The sequence below is a fragment of the Gavialis gangeticus genome, unplaced genomic scaffold, assembly GCF_001723915.1.
Source record: "Gavialis gangeticus isolate Ggan-Ray unplaced genomic scaffold, GavGan_comp1, whole genome shotgun sequence".
Lineage (NCBI taxonomy): Eukaryota > Metazoa > Chordata > Crocodylia > Gavialidae > Gavialis > Gavialis gangeticus.
The window spans coordinates 1271626-1284062 of NW_017728960.1; the positions used below are offsets into that span (position 1 = coordinate 1271626).

The window sequence follows — 12437 nt, forward strand, 5'->3', positions numbered from 1 at the left end:
GGAGGCAGGGTGGGGAAGGAACAGGTTTGATCAGTCTAGAGCAGGGGAGGGGATGCCCAGTTGCCCATGTCACACCACAAAGCCTGTAGGATGATCTGAGCTCCTGGGCTGAATCTTCCAGGGGCTTGGGATGCAATTCTGCAGCTCTTAAAAGGCCCCAGCCTCTGGTTTGTATTTAACAGGACAGGACTAGCACCGATCTCCACCCGACACAGCTCAGATGCTGCTAGAGGCAGACAACAAAAGTGGCAGGCGGGAGAGAGGTTTCTGCCCCCCCGCCCCTAGCTACAGTCCTTCTCACCCAGGCTGCTGGGTTTTCTGTCTAGATATAGGTGGCTTGCGTGACCCCGAGCTCCTGCTACCAGCCCACTTCCTGCAACCCCAAATACAGCCACAGTAGTCATGGCCGGCAGCAAAGCAGCTGATCTGGGGGGGGGGGGGGGTGGAAGGGAATCACAAATGTATGAGGTTTAATTTGTTCCTTTGGCTTTTTCCAGGCCCTGCCTACCACCAGCCCCAGACAGCTCGATCACACCCAGCGCCCTGGGTGGAGTTGCTCCTGAGTGGCTGCCACGTCAGGGCTCGATGGCTCCATCAATGCTGCTCTCCAGTGCCTCGGCTCATACGCAAGAGCAGCTTGGTACCCTACACGCCCCCCCCCAGCATCATCAGCCAGGGACAGGGGAAGTGTCGTCTTCATCGCACAACAGGCTGCGATGGGACTGGCTTCGCACAAGGGGGACTGGAACTGGTTACCAGCACCCGACAGCCTGTTCAGATCAGAGCTGCCCTCCCAAACATGGAGAAGGGTGCAAGGGAAACCTGGCAAGGCCAGAGACCCCTCTGAGCTCCCCCCCCTCCACCCGACGGACCAGCCACTGCTCCTGTCACCGTCCTTCGATTCAGCCCTGCAGGTAGAAGCAATCTGACCCATTCAGGGCCAGCCCAGCTGCAGGGAAATGTTGCCTGTTCCTTCCCAGGGCTGAATGCCACAGCAGCGGCCAAAAAACAGTCAGGCAGGGACTGGCACTTTGAGCGGCATCCGTACCTTAAACTGAGCTGCAGGCTCCCCAAATCTGAGGAGGGAACACTGCAGCTCCCAACGTTTGCTGGGAGATGCCTCCAGCTATTCAGAGACCATCAAGACTCATAGCACAAGAGACTTTGTCCCCAGGGTGAAGCGGTTCCTAGTCCTTTAGTGCACAGGGCCCGATTCCCAATTACCTCAAGGCTCCCTTTTTTTTTTTTTTTTTTTTTTTTTTTTACCATTCTGTTAGCATAAAAGGGCTTGGACGTGGGTAGAAATTAGGTGCCCCCTCCTGTGTCCCCAAAGTACAGTGTAAATGGGTCATTGGTATATTACCGCTGCTAACACCTGTAATCCCAGGGAAGATATCGGAAGCCTAAAACTGTTTGGACAATCACTTGCCGGCGCCAACAGGGGTGGTCTGGTTCATTTAAAAGTTTTATTCCTTTATCAAATCTCTTTCCAGAGGATTTCGCTGTACATATATGAATAAATTACTCAACAGTAACTTTATTCAGGTCATTAGAATACTCAAAACAGGGCTTTGCAAGTTACTAAAACGTCCGGGGAGCTAAACTAGAAATCAGATTTTAAAAGACCCTAAGACTTCATTCACCAGGTACTTCCCCCCCAACTCCTTTAATACAGGGAACAAGGGAGCAAAGAAAAGACTCTTTGGGAGTTTTCCAGGCTGGAATCACTAAGATTAGCTGTTTTAATTGAAGTTACAACCAATAAAACCTTAGTGTCAGGAATGTCTGTTAAATAACGGGACTAGCACCCTCCTTGTTTCAGCATTGTACAGGGATAGAAGAACAAAAAGGAAAAAAAAAAGCAATATGGGGAGGCCACCAAAATTTGGCTGAAGACACAAAGACGCAGAATGCTGGCCTGTGCGATGGTTACAGGTGTGCCAGCCTCCATGCCAGTGCTGCAGGGAGTCCATCGCACTCAACGAAACAAAGAGATTCTTGTTTGCAAAGTGTTTGCCAACCACATTTGAAGTCTAGGTGCCATCTCCTGATTCCAGACAGGTGGGTGGGCGCTAAGACAGAAACCAAATGCGAGACTTCAGCAGGAAGTAGAAGTGATAGAGACTGGCCGATAGGCACAGAGAGATAAACAGCAGGCAGCATCTACCTAGGTTTGATTACAGGAAATACTGCTGACTGCCTCAGTGAACTGAGTTCACTGCCAGCTATAACGCACCATGTGACCGGAAATACTTGAATTCAACTAGTATTTAGAGCAGATTTTTTTCTTCCTTTCACAGCATTGTGGGCTGTGGTTCGGAGGGGCGGGGACGGAGAAAAACAGACACAACATTCAGCAGCTTTTGTGCTGGTAGAGGAAAAAAAAAACGTTCAGGTCTCCCGCATAATCCACGCACGGGGAGATTTTTTGCATGGTTTTCAAACAAACTCAATACCACTTTGCTAACCAGCAGCCCCTGGAAAACAAGTAGTCGTTTCCCCTCAGCATAAGTTGCCAGCAGAGGTGGCTAGGAAAGCAAACACAAAAGATCAGCCACATCTGGAAACTGCCAACATCACTAGCACATGAGGAGCTGTGTATCCACTCAGGTACAAAGAAAAAAGGGGGGGACACTTGAAAGGCTCTTTCAATGCAAACCCCCTCCCGCTGCCTTTCGGAACGGAGCGACGGTGGAGTCTGAAACAGATGGAGGTTCTGCCTACAGTTCTGGCAGCGACTTGGAAGAGAGAAAGACGGAGGTCTGTGTACCTACAGGGCGAGAGCTCCCAACCTGGCACCAGCGGTGTTCTCTCCGGATGGGCCAGCAACTCTTTGCGACAGCAAACCTAGCTGCACGGACCAGACGTGATTGGAAGCTTCTACACCGTCGTTCAAAATAAAAAGAGCAGAGCGTTGGGTTACAGACATGGCTCGCACTAAACCCTGCTCCTGGTGGCCAGGGGAGTGCTGTATCCTCTCACCCACGCAGCAGACAGGGTTCTGTCCAGGGGCCTCGTCACTTCCCGGGGGGCCGGGAGGGATCTGACACAGCAGGTCACCTGGGCTACTACCCCCAGGGGGAGAGGTGCTAAAATCCGTATTTGGCCTGGGTCTGGCGCCGGCTGAGTTTGTTTTCGGACCACGTGTTTTTCAATTCCAGTTCTCGCTCCTTCGCCTGGGGAAGGAGGGCAGGGTTAAATTGGAACCACTGGCTGCTTGCTTCAATAGTGTTCTGGCTTTCCCTAGCCCCCAGCCAGCAAGGACTTGGGAACGGTTGTGACCAGCAGCCAGGATATGGGCGTATTTCGTAAGTCTTGACAGAGATGCTCATGGGGACATGCAGTCTCCTTTGGGGTGGAGCCTCAGCAGCTATTTAACAGCTGCACAGAAACATATTTAAGATAGGACACAGCACTGCCTTGTAGCCAAATGAAACCCGGGAATGAGAGCAGCTGAGCTGGACACTGCCGGGAGCCCCTGATCACGAAAGAAGGGCCAGAGAGGTGGTGGAATCTCCATCCCTGGAGGTTTTTAAGACCCAGCTAGACAAAGCCTTGGCTGGGATGATGTAGTTGGGACTGGTCCTGCTCTGAGCAGGGGGTTGGACTGGAAGGGACCTCAGGAGGTCACATTTAACCCTTGTTTTCTATGATTCTCACTTCACCCCTGTGCTGAGCAAGAGCTGTTGGGCCCAGGCATCGACCTGCCTACTCCCAGTATGGACATACATCTGCCCTCGATGGCTCCATGCCAACAGCAGGCAGCTCACCTGGTGAATCAGGTACGTGATCTGGTGCTTTCTCCTCTGCTGCCCAGTGGGCTGGTCTCCTTTTTTCTGTGGACAAAAGAAAAATGACTATCAGTGCCCAGACCAGAGTGATTGGCAGAAGGGCCTGCTGCTGCTTGGAGAACCTGCCCCTTCCCGTGGCCAGTGGGTAGAACACTAGGCCCTGGCGCTGATTTGAAGGGATCTGGATTTGGCTCCGTATCTCCCTTGGTAGGAATTCAGTGCTCCAGTGGATTTTATGCTGAACCCCAGGGGGAGACGGAAGGACAGTTATCTCTGTTGTACACACAGGAACAGAGATGCAGGGTACACGAAAGGACTTGCCCAATGCCCATAACCAAGCTGAAAACTGGATGCAGGTCTCCTGTCTCCCAGCCCAGAGGGCTACCCCTTCCCACCCGTACCTTGCTGAAAGACTTCATGGTCTTCTCCTCCGTTAAGGATTTGGTCAACCACTGCTGGGCGCCGCTCAGCTGATCATCTCCTTTGATGTCCACAAAATTGATCTCTTCCCTCCCTCGGTTCCGCTTACCTTGGAGACGCTTGAACTGACAGAAGAATCAACATGGATCAACACTATCTCCTGGTTCACTGAGTGAAGGACCAGACCCAAGCTGTATTCTTATGCCTGCTACTAATTTGCTGCATGATCTGGGCATTTCTCAGTCTCTGGGTATGTTTCCTCACCTGGCTTCCACTTCCTGTCAGAGATACTTAGCTCTCCCTGGGGTTTGGTACTTTTCTCTGGTCTTTACAGTAAAACTGTGCAGGGGCAACATCAGGGAGGGGAATCCAGCCTTGCTCCCCTAAGCAATCACGAAATGCAGAGATCAGGATGAATGCAACTGATTGGTGTGCTCTGTGTAACCGGCCCTGCTGCACTAAACTTCCTTCCAAAGAAATCAAAGCCACCTCCTCTGCTGGACTGGACAGCAAGGCTCCATAGCCATCAGCAGAACCCTAGTGATTTACAGCAGTTGAGAATCCAGCCCAGATTTGGTCTGCTCCCTAGCACAGAGGTATTTACGTAGATGGAGCGAATGGTGAAGAATTGGCAGTTCATGGAGCCCCTGACTTCTTACTTGGCTGCACTGCTGACTTGGAAACATTTCACTGCTGTGTTTGTCAGGCACTCATCACCATGAAAAGCAAGAATCTTTCCTGAATGGGGGGTTTCTTATGTGGACCGCAAGCCCTTAACAGGAGAAGCGGGCAGCCATGGGGATCAGACACTGCCTGCAGTGGGCTGCTAGACCTGACAAAACAATGGGCTGAGCCAGCACAGCAGGTAAGGAAGCCCTGAGTGTGGGTGCTAGTATGGTAGGCTGCCAAGCCCAGCCCATGCTCCTGCAGCCCCATGGCATCCCCAGGGGAGAAGAGAGAGCAAACACCCACCGCTTCATCATCGATGAAGGAGGAGTCACTGCCAGTCTCTTGTGGCGGTCCCTGGGCTGGCTCCATCTCCTGGTAATAGCCACTGCTGTAGTAATCCTGCCAGGAAAGGAAAGGGGTTTGGTACCACAAGGCACATGGATTCCTGTCCCAGCATCCAGATGAGACTCGGCACTGGAGCTCGAATAAGAGACTGAGAATAAGGTACCTTAGCATGCCACTTGCAGAACATAGGAGGGAGGAATAGGCTGCAATCAGACCTAGACAGGTTACAGGGGTGGGTGGATGAGAATAGGATGGGATTCAACACCAACAACTGCAAGGTGCTGCACCTGGGGAGGAACAACCAGCACCATACCTACAGGCTGGGGAACTCCCTTCTTGTCAGTACAGAGGCAGAAAAGGATCCTGGAGTCATCACTGATGCCAAGGTGAACATGGGCCAGCAGTGTGGGGATGCAGTTAGGAAGGCCAGCCACACCTTGTCATGCATCCACAGATGCATCTCAGGCAGGTCCAAGGAGGTGATCCTCCCCCTCTAGGAGGCACTGGTCAGGCTGCAGCTGGAGTACTGCGTCCAGTTCTGGGCACCGCACTTCAAGAGGGATGTGGACAACATGGAGAGGGTCCAGAGGAGGGCACTTGCATGATCTGGGGGCAGAAGGGCAGGCCCTATGAGGAGAGGCTACGGGACCTGAACCTGTTCAGCCTCCACAAGAGAAGGCAGAGGGGGGATCTAGTGGCCTGTTACAAACTAGTCAGAGGGGATCAGCAGGCACTGGGGGAGTCCCTGTTCCCCCAAACACTGCCAGGAGCAACTAGGAATAACGGTCACAAGCTGGCAGAGGGTAGATTCAGGCTAGACATCAGGAGGTGTGACTTCACGGTCAGGGCGGCTAGGATCTGGAACCAACTTCCAAGAGAAGTGGTGCTGACTCCTACCTGGGGCTCTTTAAGAGGAGGCTAGATGAACACTTTGCTGGGGTCACTTGACCCCAGTATTCTTTCCTGCCATGGCAGGGGGTCAGACTCGATGATCTGCTCAGGTCACTTCCAAACCTACAAACTATGAAACTAGGAGGGCCTCCTCCAGATGCCAACAAACCCCTTGCTCTCCCCTACCTGCCCCCTCCTCCTGTAAGGCCTGATCTATTCAGATCAACTCTCCTTGTGACTTTGGCAGCACAACAGGTGTGCGTAGCATTTTCCAGACATACTTGAGGACCTAAGGCTTCACTCAGGTTAGTCAGTGAGGCCCTGGCTTGGAATGCTGTTTTGTGTCTCCATGACCAAACCCAAGCCAATCCTGCAGATTTCCCATGCTTGGAGATACTCTTCAATGCCTGATGCTGGTGTCTACCCTACTAGGGATGTCCTTCTGGAGTGGCAAGGCCTCTAGGAATGCCCTGAGGATCCTCAGCTCCACTGAAGATGTTAAAAACCTTTTCCTCCTGCACTTAGCTTCACATGGAAAGTGCAGGGGGGTGAAGGACTAGTGCTGGGAGGGGAGACCCATGGGGAAGACAGAATGCTGCAGGAACAGAGCAGTACAGAGAGCTCTTCCCAGCACTGAACGGATGTCCCAAGGCACGATTCAGTACAACTAAGTCATGGCTATAAGCTGCTCCAGCCATTAATCTGAGGCACCTAAATCCATGTCTGTGCCCCCCCCCCAAAATAGGCACCTACCTGGTAGTAAGCACCAGTAGCATTGGCATCACTGTAGCCAGGGAACTGATTGTATGACTGGTCGCCATACTCTTCACCAGGCTTGGGTGCCCAGCTGTGCTGCGTGGAGCTTGAACCCACAGCTGTCTTGAATTCCAGAGGGGCATTTGCGGCAGCATCCTGGAACTGGGGCTCTGGTTCTGTGCCTGGGGGTGGGTCCTCCGTCACCACAGTGCCAGAGTACATGTATGCCTCCGTGCTGACCACACTGGGCTCACTCTTGTCTGACAAGGAGAAGTAATTCTCGGGCTCCACCTCTTCGTCACTGTCATCTTCTTCCTGGGTGATCTGCTTGGTCACCTGCAGGGCAGCGCTTTTGGCAGCTGCTTTGATAGCAGACGGCGAAGGGGTTGTGGCCACTGCTGGCTTGAACAGGGGTTTTGTCTTAGAGGAGGAGGTTGGGACCCTGGCCGGTTTGGACTCAGGGGCATTTTCTGTTGCTTTCCGCGTGAAAGCGTAGGGCAAAAGTACCCGATTTGTCTCTTTCACTGTGGAGTTCTTGGGTTGAGGAAGCAGAGCAGACAAACCGGAGCCCTCACCGCGACCCTGGCAGTTCCAATTAGCAGAGATGGGTCATAGAAGGGGAGATGAAAGAGGAGTGAGACAGCTTAACCCAACGCCCACCATCTCCCTTCATTCCCATTCCACCTAACCCTGTTTGGGGGCACTCCCAGTACTCAGTTCCAGTGCCTGCTGCCTTGAGCGCTTGCTGCCGAAACTGAACATTACGGGCTGCCGCACAGAGGACGCCTTGCTCTGTGAATCACCTGCTTCTGTGAACTACCGCTGATCTCCCAATAGGGTTTTGCGGATCTGTTTGTTTGAAACTCCTGGAGGAACCAGCTCGTCTTTGCAAGTTCACAGGATTTACCTAAGTATTAAAAATAATGAAAGCCAGGGATTTTAGGCCTGGCTTTCCAATGCCTTATCCATCACAGGTCACCCCTGCTGACAACAAGACAAGGCTCCTCTTTGGACTGCACTCAGGGATGGCTGGATTTTGAAGTCTGCTCTATTTGGATAATCAAGCCTCCAATGAGTTACTTCCATCTCATTGTTTTTAATGGGCACTAAAGCAAGTTCACAGATCTCAGGGACACAACTACCTGCCAGTTATTCTGCTTGCTATAACAGATCAGTTTTCACTAGCAGTGAATTCAAGGCATCATGAAACCTGTGATAACAAGTCAAGTGACTGGCTAGTACCACCCCAACCAACTGCGGTGTAGCCTGAATGTGTCATACTTGTATGACCTACAGACAGTCTGTCTCCTCTAAGAGTTTTGGGTACACATTATTGCCCAGTGGTGCCCCTCGAATCACTACTAGAGATGGAGGGGTGCTAGGTCAAGGCCAAAATTATGACAATCAAGTGTTTTTACAGGTAGCATTAGCTTGACCATTGCATAGTATAAGTCATTACCTGAAGACTATTCTTCTTCTTTGCTGGTTCATCTTCCTCGGAATCTGACTGAGAAAGAAAATCTGACCTTAGCATAGCACTTGAGACTAGGAAGAGAGAGAGAAAGAAACCAGAGGAACGAATTCATCCGTTATCAATTTGGAAGAGGTTACCACAGGGCCAAGTTTAGAACAGGCCTGGCTTTACAGTCTGAGAGCTGGAGCTGCTGACAGGGAGGCTGTACAATTCAAATTCACTCTCCCAGTCTGGCAGATTTAGGTATTATCAGGTCAAGAAAAACTGTTTTGTTAAAACCAGCCCTGGTTACTAGCAAAGCAGGTAAACAGACTGTCCACAATGGAAGCAGGACCGTGCTGCTGGCTATTATGTTTAGAGACAGTTGGAACTAGTGTGGTTGGGACACCGCCATATATAATGCATTATTAAGCTGTCAAAACTACAGCTATGCAAACAAATAAATCAGTGTTTGCATGTTAAATCTCCAAAGCTTAAGTTGGATAGATCGTTCTTATCTGTCCAGATGGGGAACAAGAAGGCATTAAATAAAGTTAAGCCTGGAATTCCAATGTTTAACTGGCACTTTAATGCTGTTATAAAGCAGGGGAGTGGGGTGGAGGGGCCAAAGCAGGAAGCAAAAAGCATAATTTAAAATTTAAGGGAGAACAATATTCAGGCAACAGATTCAAACTGTGCTTTATACCCCTCAGCTCCATGTGGACATTGCAAACAGGGTGAAAAAGGATGATGAGGGTAACAGGCCTTGCTGGGTGGTACCTTTCAACGGCCTAAGCATGGAAGGGGAAGGGCCAAACCTCAGGTGTGAGCATTTAGGCTGGGGATTAAGGATGGGCTCTTCATAGCTGTGCGAGGCTCAAAACAGCTAAGTCACAGTCCTGTTCCTGTCTTGCCACCGCACAGAGGTTTTAGCAGGCAGGAGACTCATGCCTGAGGTATTTCTATGGCCTTATGGTTTTACAGAGAGTAAGAGAGGCAGCAAATAGGAACTTAGCTAAAATAAAGGGAGTCTAGAGTTAAATCTCTATCTAATTTGTAAACTTTAAAAGTAGGAGCAAGACAGAGGAGCTCAATTCATGCGCGAGGGGAAAAGCGATCCCAATGAGGAACAAGGCGGGTTGTCACAAAAGAAAAAGGATAGAAAACAACCATTAAGTGAGACCCATTTCTCACACTCTTCTTTTTCACTGGCTCTTATTCCCCAGCATGAAAGTCTGTGATCATCTATAACAAACGTTTAAAGCTAATATATAGCATACATGGGGGGGGAGGGAAATCAGCAAACATGAGGAGAAACAGACCCCCTTCATTTGCCATCACCCCATGACAGATTTCCAAAAACCTCCTCGTTAACTGCTGTAACTGTGCTGGTATGGGCTTTATCACAAAATGCCTGTTTCGAAGCCAAACACTGAAGAAGGGAATAAGTGAATTGCAGATATGCGGAGATGGGACATGGCTAGACTGCCAGCAAGACTGATGGATCCATCATGCTGCCCAATGGATGTGGCAGATAGAAATGAAGGGGCTTATGACATAGGATATGAAAAGACGGAGAGAATGGAGCCCTTGCAAAGTGAAACCATTTACTTCCCTGCTAAACTTTGCTCTAGTGAAGGGGTTCTCAATCCCCAGGCCACAGCAGGTCAGCTGCTGGTCCACAGCATGGTCAGCTGCAGGACGGGAAGTGGCTGCAGACCGGCAAACCACGGCCCACCAGAGCCGGGTGGAGGCTGCGACTCCTTCCACAGGGCCTGCAGCAGCACACAGTTTGGTCCACCCCCCGCTCGGGGGATGAGGGTATCCTTACCTGTCTTCCACCCAGAAATTCTGGCCACCATCTCCTGTGACTGCCGGGCCATGGCTTAATAACTTTGGAAACCCCTGCTCCAGTCTAAAGCATCCCTGCAGCAGGGACAGCGATCAGCACCATTCATGAGTGGAAGGAGCCAACCTGCTGTCCAGCTAGGCTCACCAGGAGCCAGCTCTGCTGTTTTGCAACAAGATATTTTTAGCCACATTGCTGTCATTCATTGGGTACCCTAGCAGAGGGGTCCTTGGCTCTGCAGCTCATTAGGCTGGGCCAGGCATCACCACTCACCAGGCGGAAGAGTCCGTGCTCCACATGACCCTTGTGCCTGTTCCAGCGAGGTGGATCTAAATCAACACTGCTACAGCTCTCCCGAGCCGGCTGACCAACTCCACCCCAGGACTATTTACAACTTCATGCTTAGGGTCCGCCTCCTCAATACTCTCTTGCTAGCAAGCAGCTTCCTGGTCTCTCCAGTCCCTGATGATTCCTTTCAAGAAACCGTAAGTCCTTCTGGTAAAACAGTGGGGTACCTTCTCCAAGAGAAGGTAATGCTGAACGAATGTGTAGCCTGAGGAGGGCAGGCTTCATCGTAACACGTTACCCTCCCAGCATGAGCTACCTACATGTATGCCCTAGAATCAAAGATGCCGATCCCAGGGGTGCTAACTACACTGAATCATAGAAAATGAGGGTGGGAAGGGACTTTAGGAGGTCACATCTAGTCCAAACCCCTGCTCAAAGCAGGACCAGCCCCAACTAGATTAACCCAGTCAAGGCTTTGTCTAGCCAGATCTTAAAAACCTCCAAGAATGGAGACTCCATCACCACTCTGGGTAACCTGTCCCAGTGCTTCACCATCCTCCTAGTTAGGAAGTTTTTCTTAACATCAAACTTAAACTTCCCCCTTCCCTAAGGCAGGGTAGAGATGCACGTTTATATGCTAACTAAGATATAAAGAGAGAGAAGAGCTTCCACAAACCCAGGTTTATTTCATGCAATGCTGCCTAAGGCTTCTCACACAGCATCCCCTCCCTACGGGCTCCTTCCAAGGGAAAGCTGAGGTCCCTGCTGCTCTGCTCTATAAACCCCTGATGCTTTCCATAAGAACAGTCTTTTAACCCTGTGCTTGCCCAGAATGATCCTGCTCCCTCAGGACTGCACAGCAACGCATGGCAGCCTGCCAGGATCAATGCCATTGTGCTCTCTGGAGCTGGGCCTAAAAAGTCAGGGGCGCTATTAAAAAACCTACACTTTACAGACAAGCTATTAGCTAACGGTGCTGGGGGCGAGCAAAACCCTGGAGCTTTGGTGGGGGAATGGGCAGTGTAAGTGCATGGGGCAATTGGGCTAGAATGGGTGGTATATATGGATGTGATATCTGGGCTAGGAGAAATAGGTGGGGTATGTGCATGGGACACAAGGGCTAAGGTGCTGTACGTGGACAGGATACCATGGCTAGGAGGAACAAGTGGTGCATGCGTATGGCACAGCCGGGCTAGGAGCAATGTGTGGTGTACGTGCATGGGACACTGGAGCTACGAAGAACAGGTGGTATACGTGGGTGGGACACCTGGGATAGGAGGAATAGGGCAGTATATATGGATGGGGCACCTGGGTGAGGAGGAATGGGCGATATATGTGCATGGGACACGTGGGCTAAGAAGAATGGGTGGTGTGTGCACATGGGACACCCGGGCTAGGAGTACTCTTCAGCCCAAGGAAGAGAAGGGCAAGCGGGGACCTGGTAACAGCTTCCCGTTAGACTAGGGGAGGACATCAAGGGCTTGGTGAGCAACTGCTCACCAGGACACCCAAGGGAAAAAACCAGCAGTAATGGCTGCAAACTCCTGGAAGACCGATTCAGGCTCAACATTAGGAAAAACTACTTCACAAAGAGTGTGTCCAGATGGTGGAATAACCTCCCTCCAGGGGTGGTGCAACCATCTACCCTGGAAATCTTCAAGAGGCAATCACCTTGCTGGGGTCACCTGACCCCCAGTTATCTTTCCTCCTTGGTGCAGGGGACTGGACCCAATTAGCCACCAAGTCCCTTCCGGCCCCTGACAATTTACAAATCTGTGGTGCACGCGGATGGGAGGACCAGGCAGTGTACGTGCATGGGGCATCGGGGCTAAGAGGAACAGGAGGTATATACGGCCAGGACACCAGAGTGAAGAGGAATAGGGCGGTATATATGGACGGGACACAAGGCTCTGTGCTTGCCTAGTGGTGTGCCTGTCCCGAGCGCGCCCACGTCCCGATGCCCACGGCCCCCACT

At 51.3% G+C, this 12437-nt stretch overlaps 2 protein-coding genes across 2 annotated transcripts in view; one reads left to right on the forward strand and one right to left on the reverse strand.

Annotated features, from left to right (window-relative positions):
• Positions 1-563, forward strand: part of SH2D2A (SH2 domain containing 2A) — a 21921-nt gene extending 21358 nt beyond the window's left edge. The window contains exon 11 of the mRNA XM_019511203.1: positions 498-563. Coding sequence (XP_019366748.1) covers positions 498-563 — 66 coding nt within the window. The remainder of the gene's footprint in view (positions 1-497) is intronic.
• Positions 564-2464: 1901 nt separating this feature from the next.
• The window catches only part of PRCC (papillary renal cell carcinoma (translocation-associated)), a gene marked incomplete at its 5' end in the record, with an annotated part of 16845 nt that continues 6872 nt past the window's right edge, over positions 2465-12437 (reverse strand). The window contains 6 exons of the mRNA XM_019511323.1: positions 2465-3176; positions 3771-3836; positions 4193-4336; positions 5184-5279; positions 6870-7454; positions 8332-8379. Coding sequence (XP_019366868.1) covers positions 3090-3176; positions 3771-3836; positions 4193-4336; positions 5184-5279; positions 6870-7454; positions 8332-8379 — 1026 coding nt within the window. The remainder of the gene's footprint in view (positions 3177-3770; positions 3837-4192; positions 4337-5183; positions 5280-6869; positions 7455-8331; positions 8380-12437) is intronic.